The sequence below is a fragment of the Caloenas nicobarica genome, chromosome Z (assembly GCF_036013445.1).
Source record: "Caloenas nicobarica isolate bCalNic1 chromosome Z, bCalNic1.hap1, whole genome shotgun sequence".
NCBI classification, from domain to species: Eukaryota; Metazoa; Chordata; class Aves; order Columbiformes; family Columbidae; genus Caloenas; species Caloenas nicobarica.
In genome coordinates this window covers 68,921,587-68,936,031 of record NC_088284.1, presented here as the reverse complement: position 1 = coordinate 68,936,031, position 14,445 = coordinate 68,921,587, and the positions used below count along the sequence as shown (strand labels likewise).

Below are 14,445 nucleotides of genomic sequence, written 5' to 3'. Positions count from 1 at the left end.
CGGGGCAGGGCCCGGAGCATGCGCAGCGCGACGCGCGACCAGTGTGCGCCGGGAGTGGCGGCGGCGGGTGCGCTCGCGGTCGGGAGGCTGCGGTGATTGGCCAGCCGCCTTCCGCCTCCCACTGCTATTGGCTGCTCGCCCTCGGTAGCCCGACGGCGGGCGGGGCGGGACTTCCGGGGCGGGGCGGTGCCGGCTCAAAAGCGCCCGGATGCGGCACCGGCTCGGAACTTTCCAGAAAAGTCGGGATCGGCGCTGGGCGAGCAGCCGCCGCGCGGTGCGGGACCGCCCGGTGCTCAGGGGCCGCCCTCCGCCATGGTGAAGGAGACTACTTACTACGATGTGCTGGGCGTGAAGCCCAACGCCTCCGCCGAGGAGCTGAAGAAGGCCTACCGAAAGTTGGCGCTGAAGTACCACCCTGACAAAAACCCCAATGAGGGCGAGAAGGTCTGTGCCGGGGCGGCGGGGCCGGCTGACGCGGGGGTCCTGACAGGGAGGGCGAGGGGCCCGGCTGGGGAAGGTTTGAGGGAGTGGGGGGGCGGCGGGCCCGGCCGGGCGGTGTTCGGGGGCTGTTGGGGGTTTGCAGGCCCGGGTGGCTGAGGCACAGTGTTTGTCTCTGGCAGTTTAAGCAGATTTCCCAAGCTTACGAAGTCCTGTCCGACCCGAAGAAGAGGGACCTGTATGACAAAGGAGGCGAGCAGGCCATCAAAGAGGGTGGCTCTGGTGGTGGCTTCGGGTCACCCATGGACATATTCGATATGTTCTTTGGCGGCGGCGGGAGGATGCAGAGAGAGAGGAGAGGTAACGTGCCATCTTCTGACACTTTACCAGACTTTACAGCGTGATTGCTGTGGCAGACAGGATCAGAGTCTCTGAGGAGAATGCCATACACATAAGACTTTAAATAGCGTTGAAATGAAGTTACAGGCTTGATCTTAATATGGAAGGAAAGATTTTCCCTATCCCTTAACACTTGAAACAAGCAGGGGAGGGCATTTGGTTCATACAGTGTCTTTTGTGCATTGTTTCATGTTAATAACTAACCAGACTTCATGTTCGGAAAGCATTTATCTGAGCATAAGATCATCCTCTAATATCCTGAATAGGAAATGGAATGGTAACATATCTTAAAGTGATTTTTTTTTTTTAACTAAGCTACTGGAAGCATAGTGTCTGAGTATGAATTTGGTCTTTATTGCAAGTAACTATATCTAAATAAGATAGCCAATTCAGATTGAGTGTGTGAAACCTTTTTGTTTTCCTGTGCTGTTCAGTGCAATTGAGTTGAAGCTGCAATAAAATACTGCTCAAAAATTAAAGTCAAAATTAATCACACTGGGAAAGACTCTGGTGTTAATCAAACTGGTTGGGTAGTGCTGACCCCATCCCTTCTTGGTGTAGATCTGGTGATAAAGAAAAGAGGGTTTGTGTCAAAATGTTAGAGTGTTGTATCAAAGTATTCCTAGTCACCCAGAACTTTGTATCCTTTACAAAATTCAGCCTGCAGTAGCTGAAGTTCTAGTTAGTTGCTGAGTGTAAAAAACTTAGTTATTTCAGTTTCCAGAAAGTCCCGTGGTGAGAGGGAGAAAGTACGTTTCTCCCACTTCCTTGCAGGTGGCACAGTCAGTCACTTCATTAAAAACTAAGTTCTGCATTGTAAGACTTAAACGCAAGGTTCTACGTATTTTTTTCTTCTGTTACAGTTCATGCTTTTACAGAAGAGTCTGACTTATTCTAATAGAGAATTGTTACCAACAAAGCCATTAGAATTGTTACCTAATTTGACATCAGATAGGAAGCGGCAATTGACTAATATCAGCAAAACAAGATAAAGCTATGTTAAAATAGGATGTTAAAGCTCATAGACTTGTTTTGTCATGACTTCAGCATAGAGACATGGGAATTTTACTGTAACTTGGAGACAAGCTTTCAAACTTAAGTAAATATCTGTTTTATTTTACAGGCAAAAATGTGGTCCATCAGCTGTCAGTAAGTTTAGAAGATATGTACAATGGTGCAACAAGGAAACTTGCACTGCAGAAGAATGTTATCTGTGACAAATGTGAAGGTAACTGTGAAACTAAAACTAAGCACAAGTTGCTTCTAAAGCTTTCAGGTTTTGTTTTGGTTTGGGGGTTTTGTTGTTGTTGGTTTTGTTTGGTTTTGGGTTTTTTTCTGGCAGCACGTAACCATCCATCTCTAAATTTTCATTCTCCTCAGGTCGTGGTGGCAAGAAAGGTGCAGTAGAATGCTGTCCTAACTGCAGAGGAACAGGCATGCAGATCAGAATTCACCAGATCGGGCCAGGAATGGTGCAACAAATCCAGTCTGTGTGTATGGAGTGTCAGGGGCATGGGGAGCGCATCAGCCCCAAGGACCGCTGTAAGAGCTGCACTGGCAGAAAAATTATTAGGGAGAAGAAGATACTGGAAGTTCACATTGACAAAGGTGAGGTCTCTTACTAAGGTGAAGTATTGAACTTGGATGTACTGACTGACTTTGCAGCACTAAAACAGAAGCTTTATTAAATGCATGATGTTGATTTGGTGAGTAGCATTGCTGAATATGTATACACAGTAAAATTGCCTGTTGCTGCCTTTGAAAAGTAGGAGACTTATTTTTGGGAAGGTTGATTACTTCTGTCTTTGCATCTAATACTTTTGCACATAACTGAGAACTAATTCTGAAACCTGCAGTATTGTAAGCAGTGAAATACATTTGAGCAACCTCATAAGCACGAGTCTTGTCCAGGTGACTGGACTGATTAAAATCTCATCATTTATTGGCTCAGCTTGCCTAATCAGTTTTCTCTGCCTCTAGGGAAGCCCTGCAGACTCGATCACTTCTACTGTGTTTCAGTGTGAAGGGGAACCAGGTCTGCTATAGCAATGGGGTGCAGAGACAGTACTAAGCCTCTCATGCTTAGAACTCTGTTTGCTATGCAACCCTGACAGTGCTGCTCTGTGCAGGTGCTCTTTGCCTGGCGAAATGCAACTCGATACACAAACCGTCACGGTGATGTGAGAACACAACAGCATTGAGTCACAAGTGCCTCTCTGGTGAGGAGGCTGCTCAGAAGCTGGTGGGAGAAGTCTCTGGAGTAGTGCTGCTTGTAAGGCAGAGCAAGCTGACAAGCACATGGCTTCTACAGACTTGCGCCTGATTATCACCTGCAACTGCTGTAGGTGTAAACACACCTTATGCAATGCCTGGATTTGTTTTAATATGCAAAATTCTACAATAACACTAAATACAAGGGCTAGTAGAGATATGTTACTGACATTTTAGTGAGGGAAATCATGTAAACTAGTTTCTTTTCCTCTCCTTATAGAAAAACAGACTGAGTTAGCATGAGGCAGCTAGAATTTTTAGTAGAGAGACTTGCGTGGGTGAAATGGGTTTCTTATGTGACAGTTACAGTCTTGCACTCTGCCGGCACTAAGATCATGTTTCATAAGTAGCCTTGCCATGTATATTTATAAGACTGAAGAAGCTGATCAGTCGCTTGGTCTTAAAATGTGTTTTGGATGCAGTGTTTTTGTTTTCATTTTAGTACTTGTTTATATGATAAAAGCTGTTTTGATATTGTTTCCCTAAGGACTTTATCCTGGCAGGTGAATATTTTGCACTACAGTTAAATTTAATGATCTTGGGACATAGTTCATGCTGGCACGACTAAAATCTGTTGGACATATGAGTGGATTAAACAAACACTATGAATGCTTCAAGAGAAGGTCCTGATGGTCTAACTTAAAGCTCCAGAGATCTCCTGGTACCAGGTTGTGCCTGTGAAAATATTTCTTATTTCTGCTTTTCACTTAAGGGGATGAACAATGTTTTTTTGTTGGTTTTCTGCAATAGGAATGAAGGATGGTCAGAAAATAACATTCCATGGTGAAGGCGACCAAGAGCCAGGACTAGAGCCAGGGGACATTATTATTGTTTTGGATCAAAAAGACCACTCTGTATTTACAAGGTAAAAACTCTGTGCATCTTTAGTGTTAACTCCTGTGAGATGCTTGTCCACATCCTTCCCTGGTTACAACTCACCTTTTTTTATCTACTGGAAATATCAGTAGATAGGATCATGTGGCTAGAACTCACCTGTGAGTTTGTTTGAGTGGCCAAAGGAGTATTGAGGTGTACTTTACACTGAGGTGTGGAGGAATCCTGGTCCAGCTAGTCACAGCCACTTGTATTCTGGTAGTACAACATATTCTTTTGTGAGCTTTGGCAGTGGAAAGGGATGGAAGGTAAACAAAACCAGTTACAGTATTAAGAGTTTACAGATCTTGGAATTTTAAGAACTCTTAAAATACCAATATTCTGTTTAGTAGATGTGAATACTTTTGATTATTTCCTTGCTCCTTCTAGGATAGCATTTCATCACTTCAGAAAACTACCATTTAGTGTAGGCAGCTGTTCATTGCCCACTTGGCTTCAAGGCACATAACACTTGTAGTGTGTTTACTTTTGCTCAGGGATCTTATTTACGATGAATTTACTGAATAGAGCATGCATCCTTCTGACCAAAGGTGGTTTCCCACACTAATTACCTGCCTGAGTGCACTGGTCAGCGTAGTCAGTCCTGTCTGTTTTTTCTTGCGAAAGCAAAAGTGACTCAAGCAGTGTTGACCATGTGTCAAGTATTTCGTGTTACTGGGCAGTACTGCTTGGTGTTGCAGTACTCCTTGTTTCAAGTTACTGTTTGCGAGATGAGCCTGTCCAGTACATTTTGGTCCAATTAAAAGCAACACCAGTCATCTCTCAGAAATTTGTTGCACTTGGTGTCTTGCTGTTTCTGTTCAGAACAGTAACAAGGGAATCAATGTATGTAGAGAGATCATTTGTCTCAGCACCAACCACGGACATTGTACTTGTAAATAGGAATGGTGAGTCAGAGGTTTTTGGGAAACCTGCAGCTAGTTTGCCTGACTGTTCTGTGTGGTGCTGAGTGCTGGAAGTTGGTGCCAGAACTCTATGCCAAAGAACACTGAGCTCACAGGTTAAGAATCAGTTCTGTTTGCTTTGGATAAGCTTACTCAGCTGATTTTTCTTAACTTCCAGTGAAACCAGATACTGAATCATCTATGCCAAAGGGACAGTCTGGGCCAGACTGTTTGCACAGTTACCTGGAACTCGAAGTCACAACTCTGCTGGCTTATTTTTGTCCATCTTTCTGCCCACTGCCTTCATTTCTAGTGTCCTTAGATAACCCTTGATATTACTGGTCTTATGGGGTTGTGGTGCTCTGGACAAGTGGAATATTGCCCCTCACCTGTTGCAGCCTAAAATTAACTTTTCAGGCAGGTCTCTTTTAAGACACCTTTAAAACAGGGTGAGTGAAATAACCAAGTTCTTTGAATAGGCTGGAGGGTGTTGTAGTCCTCGACGTGCAGACATCGCTAGTGCTGCCATGCTGAAGTCATAATAGCCAATTAAAATAGTGACATTATCTTTTCCAGATACCTCTTGATGCTTTCTAGAAGGCACAGTCATCATAACCAGGAGTGGCCATCACCTGTTCAAACTTCCCTAGTACCAGATCTTCAGAGACCAAGTGTAACAGAATAATGTAGAGCTAGCTGGTGCACTTATGAAAGTATTAATCTACATAAAGGAAAGGATTAGTTGTCCCAGTTGCAACATTTAGGAGGCTAAGAGATAACTTCTCCCTAGAATTGGGAAGGAGTGGTGAAGTGAAACTGAATGCAAGTGAGCTTTGCTGTATTTATTTCTGTTCAATAAACACTTCTATGCTTTGATAGCTAGACTTACTTAATAACGGTGGTCAGTGTGGCTATCATTCTTGTAGTTGCTGGCTTGAGGTGCTGCATATATATTCAGTATTCTTCATTTAATTGCCCAGGCTTCCATTAGAATTATTGTCCTTGCCAAGTTAAATACTGAAGCTGGGTATGATTACTTTTACTGCTTCTCCTTCTCTGTGAGTGTTATTGATTGGTTCTTTCTTAGACGAGATGAAGATCTTCTTATGTCTATGGATATTCAACTGGTTGAAGCACTATGTGGCTTTCAAAAGCCTATCACAACGCTGGATAATAGAACTATTATTATTACTTCCCATCCTGGTAAGTGTTGCTTTGCTTTCTGCTAGAAGTCCAAGCGTACAGTGAATGTAAGCTGCAGATTTAAAGGAGCAGAAACATCCCATGCTGATGTACAAGGAATGTGTGCTGGTATCAAGCTTATTTTTCCTAGTCTTTGCAGTACAAATCTTTAAACAAAAAAGGATTTTTGGATAGCAGTCAGCAGTAACTTTCTCTTTGCGTGATATAGTAACAGACCTTACCTCACGGACATACTTGTATCCTGAGGATACCTCATGAGAATTGAAGGCCATGGGTCTCTGAAAACCACTTTTTCAGCCTTGGAACTGATGGAGCACTTTAAAAATTTGTAAGTATGCTTCCTTTGGGAAGCATAACAAGGTTACAAGAATGTAATGTAGACGTCAGCCTGCTTTCCTACTCAGAAGTGACCAGGCAGTAAATCCCTATTAGACTACTACATATTGGTGTAACTGTCTAACCACAATGTAGAAGGTTACGTGAATATTGAAGGGAGTTAAAACTAGCACTGTTTCTGTTGCCTGCATGGACCCTTTTTTTGTTGTTTTTTAGGCCAAGTTGTCAAGCATGGGGCTATTAAGTGTGTGTTGAATGAAGGTATGCCAATTTATCGCAGACCATATGAAAAAGGACGTCTGATCATAGAATTCAGGGTAAGTGGATCAAATTACTTCCATGGTAAACATTCAGCACTGAATATCCATCCAATATTTAACTTCTAAGCATTACCTCATAAGAAGAGACACTTATTATCAGATGTCCTGGTTTGGTATTTGGTTTTAACAATGGTGAGAACATGTAATCCTTCAAACAGAATTACAGTTCAGAACAAAGAGAGAACTCCAGAACACTGTGTGCTGAAAGAACATTAAGTACTGGAAGAATTTCTTCAGATACCTTGTGAATTTCTGTTTGCTTGGCAAGTTGTTTAGTTTCTATCATCGTGTAGGAAGAACCGATTAATAACTTCCCCTGTGATGGAGCAAGGGGCTAGGCTGGAAAATGCTGATTTCTTCTCTGGAGAGAAGCTGATGCTGCATGCTGCCACAGCAGGCCCTGCTGTGGCTTTAGAGGAGATTCAACTGTATCTCTGGTGTTGGTATATCCTGTTCTTTGCTTCTAGGGTGATTCTGGAGAGCAGCCTGAGGCAGAAGAAATATTGGATAAGATTTGTTTAAGTTGCCAGCATTAGAAGCTAACCTCTTGCAAGCATTAAAAAATAGCCTTAGATATTTTATTTTGAGCACTGGGTTTAAGTCATCGGTGGTGATGAAGCTAACACTGACAGATACTGTAGTGGGATGGAAAAAGGCCAATTCAGGCAGACTTAATGTAACCCCAGTTCTTGATGATTTCAGGTGAACTTCCCAGAGAGTGGCTTCCTCTCCTCAGACAAGCTGTCTTTACTTGAAAAACTGCTACCTACGAGGCAGGAAATAGAAGAAACTGAGGAAATGGAACAAGTGGATTTAGTGGACTTTGATCCATCTCAAAAAAGAAAACACCATTATAATGGGGAAGTCTATGAAGATGATGAGCATCACCCTAGAGGTGGTGTTCAATGTCAGACGTCGTAATGGGCCAGTGAATAACTTGCGATGCTTGTTTTGTACGCATTAGTGGATGAGTGAAGGACTACAAGCAGTTCACCTTCAGTTCCTGCTATCTGTTGTTCTACCCAGCCATAGTTGTTTCTAAAAGCATAAGGAAATAAACTAAGTAATTAAACTGACTTTGCAATTTGTATAAAGCTCCAGGATGCAAGCTCAAGTGAAGTTGATTGCACTTCACCGCTCCTACTTGGGCAAGAAAACTCCCTTACTTGCTTGTCTTTTATTCCAAGGTTTGTAATTCCTATATGTGTGCAATTGCCCAGGCTTAAACTAAGATTCTGTGGTGTTCTTTTTAGGAATTCTAGATCTTATACTCTGTTAATAAAGTATGCACAAGTACTTATAATTCATGATAAGATATAGTTAAGTTTTGTACCACTTAGGATAACATGTTAATGTTTCGGGCTTGTACTGGTGTTTGTTAAATAGGGACTGGCTCTTGTGCAGTCACATAATACGTGAAGCTGAGAAGGATGTGGTCAGCCTTCACAGGCCCATTAAAATCATGCGATTCACAAGCTCTCTGAAGCTGCTGCACTTAAGGTTAGACAGTCCCTGCCTCTGCCAGCTTTGGTCCTGACCCCGGAGCTAGATGTGAAGCTTGCTGCGGTTCATTGCTGACTAGTCTTAGGCTGCTGTCCTGTACCATACTGCGTATAGAGCCAGTGGTTGCTTGGCTGCTGCAGGAGCTTCCTTCACTGCTGCGCATGAGTAAAAACCTCCAGGCTTTATCAGCACACATGTGGTTTGGAAGCTGTCAGCCTGCTGGCATGTGAAGCCTGACTTCCACCTTGGTTACTGAAACTGGATACCACACAGTGGTGTGTCATGGAAAGTGGTACCAGCCCCCTTGGTGGGCATATGTGATCCTGCAGAGGAGAGAAACTTGCTGTCAGTGAACACAACCAACTGACGTTCTGAAATTCATGTATTGTGTGCATTATTTTAAGATGACTCTTGGAAAATTATGTATGAATGTTCTAATTACTGTAGATTAAGTATTTCCAATATAATTACAAAATTGTTCATTGCCTCTTTTCTTAGACCAGATGTTGGTTTAAAGACACCACCCCCTTCTTTTTAGACAGCTATTCACAGAAAAATTTTGGCGAAAAACTTCTTTCAGAAAATATGCTGAGAAGACAGGTCCAGATTTAACTTCTGGTGTGGTAGTTTAGTCTTGTTCTACCATCTGGCTTGGGACAGAGCTTATGTTTTTCATACTGCTCTGAAGCAAAAGTGTCATGAAGAGAACTCTGGGTTTTTTCCTTCATGACAGTACGCATGTTGTTACTTGAATATCTGGAAACCATTAGTGTATAAAACATCTCTAGCTCTTGTAAGTGTTATGAGTTTCAGTTTATAAGGACAGCTGGTACCATGTTTTTTTACCTTAAACATAGTTTCCTTTCAGGTACCTACAGAATAGTGATCCCCTGCATGTTTCATTTTTGCTTTCTTTGTCTCAGCAGGAATAAAATTCTGTAGGCAAAGTGTCATTCCAAATTCTGCTTGAATGAGCTCATCAGTGAGCCATACAAATATGACCAGCAGGAGCCTTTGCACTATCAGTGGGACAGTTTGGCTGAGTCAAGGAGAGGAACAGAAAGTCATCCTACCTCTGGGTAGGTCTGAGGCTCCTGCACAACGGTCTTGAGACTAAACAGCACTAAAATAAGGTACTTGTTTTCAGTTCAGTAAGCACCCTTGTTTCTTTTTTTTTCTTTAACCACTGGATTAAAACAGCTAGGGCAAACCCAACCCAGTGCAGTGCCTTGAGGGTGACAGCAGGACATTATTTTGGTTCAGATGACTCTTGTGTTCCATCAAAAAGCATTCATATAGCCTTTTTTTTCCCCCAGGAACACCAGTTCTCCTTTCACCACACCCATAGCTGCATCAACACAGTTGAGGTAATGTTTCTGTTCTTGACTTGTTCTTGAGACCACAGTAGCCATTTCTGTGTCAAGCTTGACAACACCACAACTAGTCTATAATGAAATGGCTGGCCTGGCAATATCTAGTTGGAGGTCAGTAACTAGCAGTGTACCCTGGGGGCCAATACTGGGTCCGGTCCTGTTCATCATCTCCAGTAACAATCTGGATGATGCGACAGTGTACCCTCAGCAAGTCTGTAGATGACACAAAACTGGGAGACGTAGGTGGTACAAGAGAGGGTTGTGCTGCCACCCAGAGGGACCTGGACAGGCTGGAGAAATGGGATGACAAGAACCTCATGAAGTTCAACAAGGGGAAGTACAAAATCCTGCACCTGGAGAGGAACAGCCCCAGGGACCAGTGTATGCTGGGGCAACCCAGCTGGAGAGTATCTGGGTAGAGAAGGAACCTGGGAGTCCACTTGGACACCAAGTTGAGCATGTGCCAGTGGTGCGCCCTTTTTGGAAAGAAGGTTAATGGTATCCCAGTTGCCAGCAGGTTGACAGAGGTGATCCTTCCCCTCTACTCAGCACTGGTGAGGCCACAGCTGGAGTACTGTGTCTGGTTTTGGGCTCCCCAATATGAGATAGACATGGACATACTGGAGACAGTCCAGCAAAGGGCCATGAAGATGCTGAAGGCACTGGAGCATCTTTCATATGAGGAAAGGCTGAGAGAGCTGGGACTGTTCAACCTGGAGAAGGCTCAGGGGGGATCTCACCAATGTACATAAATCCCTGAAGGGAGGGTGCAAAGAAGATGGAGCCAGGCTCTTCCCAGTGGTGCCCAGTGACAGGACCAGAGGCCATGGATACAGACTGAACCACAGGAGGTTCCCTCTGAACATCAGGAAACACTTGTTCACTGTGAGGGTGACTGAGCACTGGAACAGGTTGCCTAAGAAGGTGGTGGAGCCTCCAACCCTCCCAACCTCAGACATCCTATCATTCTGTGACTAAATCTTAGAAGACCACGTACTTGTTGATTTGGCTTGCAAAGCTTCTGATTTGGGAAGATACGAAAGGATTAACTAGTTGCAATTTCCTGCCCAAAAGAGCAGAGACAGTATCAGAACTTGTTACTACACAGCAAGCAGTTTTGTAGGCTGAGGGACACAAACTGAACAGGGCTTCATTGCTCACTTTAATAATGCAAGCAGCACCTGTTATAGGAAAAATTGTTATGCTCCCTTCACTTCAGCAGCATCCACCTCCTTCTGTCTTGCTCCATGGGGAGCCAAAGAATTCCCACATGATGCCTACTCTACCCCTGAAATAAGGCAGTTAGCCACCCTTAGGATTCACCTAGAGCCTGTGTGTTTCCCCCAACATTCAGATCCAAGTTTGCTCAGCCTGCCTCTCACACCATGATCCAGAAGGCTGGAGAGTTTATTTACAGCTATGCAGAGAATACACCATCAAGAGGAACTGGAGTAACCATGTTTAAAAAGGACTCCCGAAACCCATGCAGATGCTAAGCAAAAAGTGCAAAAAAGCTGTACTTGAACAGCATTTATAACAGACTTCTAACATCTTTCCTACAGATCTCTGCAATGTATTTTCTTTCTCTTCCTATCTCAGACTGAACACTGGTGTTAAAGCTGCCTCAAATCAGAGGCAGGCCCTCCTGCTTGAGCTCGTGGTTCAAAATCCTCGGCAACTTGCAGGATCATGGATTCACATGGCTGGCAGGCACCTATAGAGATTGTCATTTCTCCAATCTCGGGAGAATTTGGCTGCTTTATAAGTGTTGTGTATTGATAAGGATCATGGCTAAAACATTGTGACGAAACTAGTTCATCCAGCCACAGGAGGTGACACATTCAGTATGGGGTGAACTGCGATTTACATATCAACGACAAGCTAACGAGCCACAGCCCAGGCCGGCTGGCCGATACCGGAGGTGGGGGATGCGCTGGAGGGCACACAGCTCCATCTTCTGATATGCCCAGCTTGGCACACAAAGGGGAAAAGCTGAGACCCTTCAACACAGCCCGGGACTTGTCAAGACTTGTCGAGACTTGTCGATCTTTGGCAATCACCCCTTCCCCCCTGACTTTCTTCTACTCGGAGAGCTATAAAAAAAGCTCATCTAAACCAGCACTGGTAGGGAACCCACCACCCTGAGCACCCTCCGTGCACCAGCCTTGCCGCGGGAACTGGACCAGACACCGCAGGACGCTGCGCTCCCGAACTGCAAACCCCAGCATCCTCGCCGCCGGACACAGGGGGCCATACATCATCATACAAGTCTCCTCATCCGTACTGTGGAGTCATAAGAGTGGCTGGATCCCTCACCCTTTTCTTTCTTGGTTTCTGTCTGCTCTTTCCTTCTCTCCTTTTTTCTATATCCCTATTTCTTTGTCTCTCCTTCCGTAAGTGGTGATATATTACTCAGAGTTTTTCTATATCTCTTATACCTTAGTTTTCCTTCCCTCTCTACCACTCTCTTTCTCTCTTTTCCTTTTGAACATGTAAGAGTAACACTATCTTAAGCTCTGCTGTTGGATTCTTGTTAAGTTTTGTATTATAGCTACTAGTGGTTGCCAATCCATTGCTTGTAGAAGGACTTCTGCTGTTAATGAATTAATAAGTTCTGTGATATCATAAAATGTTTTTGCGAAGCCACTATTCGCTGTAACTAGTATTCCAACACGTACTTTTAGTAAAACTCGTACTTGAATTGGATCCCTGGAGTGATTGTCTGTCATTCACTTCGCATAACCACGCAGAATTAACCCAGAGTTAACTCACACCTGGTCTCATCTGTTGAGTCAGGGTGCGTGTCGCGTTCAGAGTTAACTCATCCCTCATCCCATCTGTTGGAATGGGACAGTTTTATTTGGTGTCAGAAGTGGGATATTCTGTGAGAAGCAGTTTGGGGGGGGATAGGAGCCAGAGGCTCTAAAGGAGGACTGATCGGTCTGTGCCACGTTCTCCAGCAGTGGGTCATGGCATCCTGGGTTAAGCCAGACCTGAACTGCTCCCTGCTGTTGAATTTACTAAAAGATTATGAGGCTTGCCCGACCCCTGAGGGTCTTAAGTGGACCTCTGGATGTTGGTCGTCTCCAGATACTGTAACTGAGCAAATAAGGGACTTGGCAAAAGAAAACAGGTTTAAGCGCAGGAAAGGTAAAGCTGTGGCCTGTGCTGTTTTGGGAGCAGCATTGATAGCTGCCCAAAAGGGCAAAGAAACTGATCAGGGGGTGATTAAGTCGTTGCAGACAGAGCTGGCAGCAGAGTGTTCTAAGCAGCAACAAGTAGAAAAGGAGTTAGCTGATAACAAACGAAAACTTGCAGAATAGTTTGTGAGATGCTTTTTCAAGAGAAAGGCAGATAAGGTTGAAATTGGCTAATTATGAGGACGATTTGGAAAATGAGCCGGGATTTTCCAACCCAGTAAAAGAAACTTATGTCAAGGGAGGTAACTCCTCATTACCCGTGGAGGGAGTTGGAGGTTGTGTCGAAATCTGATCCTACTCCCGAGCTTCGGCCACTTGTTAAAACTGAAATTGTACGTGATGGCAGGGAGGCTGAACCCGCCATCTTCACTAAAGAAATACCATATACAGTCACTGAACTAGCAAAATCACAGGAAAAATATAGCAGGCAGGCTACGGAGACTGAGACGGAATATGTGTGGAGAGTTTCTCTGACTAGTGGTGATAAAATAAGGCTTTCTGAGGAGGAAGCTCAAGGTTATTGGGGTCCTGGTGTGTTTCTAGCAGTCAAAGATGCCAGAGAGCCTTGGTCTCTGACTCAGAGAGCTGCGTATTGGGCCGGTGGTTTAGACCCTTTGGAGAGGGGAGACCAGCTTGCTATTCCTACCTCTGGGGTAAGCCAGCTCACTGAGAGCATTCACAAAGCAGCTTGTCTTCAGCTGATGCATGATAGGTGTTTGGTTCCTTGCCAGCCTTCCCCATGTTGTTGTTTACTGACCCTGACAGGATGACTCCTTCGATTAGAGGGTTACCTGACTCATTAAAAATCTATGCCATACAAATCCAGGATCGTCTGAGAGCCACTGCAGTGCGGGGCCTCAGACTGGACTGGATCTCTCTTGGGGAGAGATTGCACGGGAGGTGATTAATTATGGCCGGCGTATGGGGTTCGTTGGAAAAGAGGTTAAGCCTCAAGCAGCGGTCCACTGAACTGAAACAGAGGTAAAATTTCCTCACCCCTGAGACAAGAAATTTATGGGGGTAGATTCAAGGCATCAATGTCAGAAATTAGGTCTGGATAAAGGTATTCCACGGGAATTGGTGGATGGCGTGCCCCTCCCCAATTTACAGCTGCTCGTAAAGATGTGGAAACCAGCAGATACAGATCAACCAGGAAAGCAAGACACCCCCACAGCCCCTGTAACTCAGGTGTCAGCTGCGCCAGTCATTCCCACAGCTCCTAGAGATGAATTCAACAGCCCCTCAAAGCCAGGAAACTTCTTTCGCCGTCCCCAGTAATTGAGCCAGGGGTCGGCAAATGGATATATTTCAGACGGCTCACTGAAAATAAGCAAGGAGATCTGCTAGTAACTTTTCCCCTTGGCCCTTTCAAGATTCCAGCTACTTTTCTAGTAGACACAGGAGCCCAAATGTCTGCTTTAATTTCTGACACTGCAGACCGAGGTGGAATTGTCCCCGACAAGAAACAGATATGGATTAAAGATGTTTTTGGATATTCTAAGCTTCAACCCACAGCCCGAGTAAAGAGTTGGCTGCCTGAGGACACCACTCCTACTGAGACTACTATGATATTGGGGATCCCCACAAATATTCTGGGTTTGGATTTACTAAAGGGGAAAGCCTG

General features: G+C 44.4%; 1 protein-coding gene and 1 non-coding gene across 2 annotated transcripts; both read left to right on the top strand.

The window, feature by feature from the left end:
• The first annotated feature begins 179 nt into the window (after nt 1-179).
• Nucleotides 180-12,302, top strand: DNAJA1 (DnaJ heat shock protein family (Hsp40) member A1). Its single transcript, XM_065655722.1, has 8 exons — nt 180-444; nt 621-798; nt 1,961-2,065; nt 2,218-2,445; nt 3,859-3,973; nt 5,974-6,089; nt 6,642-6,742; nt 7,448-12,302. The coding sequence occupies exons 1-8, from the start codon at nt 313-315 to the stop codon at nt 7,664-7,666; spliced, it is 1,194 nt and encodes a 397-aa protein (XP_065511794.1). The 5' UTR covers nt 180-312; the 3' UTR covers nt 7,667-12,302.
• LOC136002644 (small nucleolar RNA SNORA66) lies at nt 2,825-2,930 on the top strand. The gene has a single exon (XR_010607939.1). It is a non-coding gene; the product is annotated as a small nucleolar RNA SNORA66 (small nucleolar RNA).
• Nucleotides 12,303-14,445: the final 2,143 nt, after the last annotated feature.

Bases quoted from the DNA above. Each gene is read 5' to 3' on its own strand.
- DNAJA1 (XM_065655722.1), top strand. From the start codon at position 313: ATGGTGAAGGAGACTACTTACTACGATGTGCTGGGCGTGAAGCCCAAC. The intron at 445-620 runs GTCTGTGCCGGG...TGTCTCTGGCAG, and splicing joins ACCCCAATGAGGGCGAGAAG to TTTAAGCAGATTTCCCAAGC. The intron at 6,090-6,641 runs GTAAGTGTTGCT...GTTGTTTTTTAG, and splicing joins TATTATTACTTCCCATCCTG to GCCAAGTTGTCAAGCATGGG.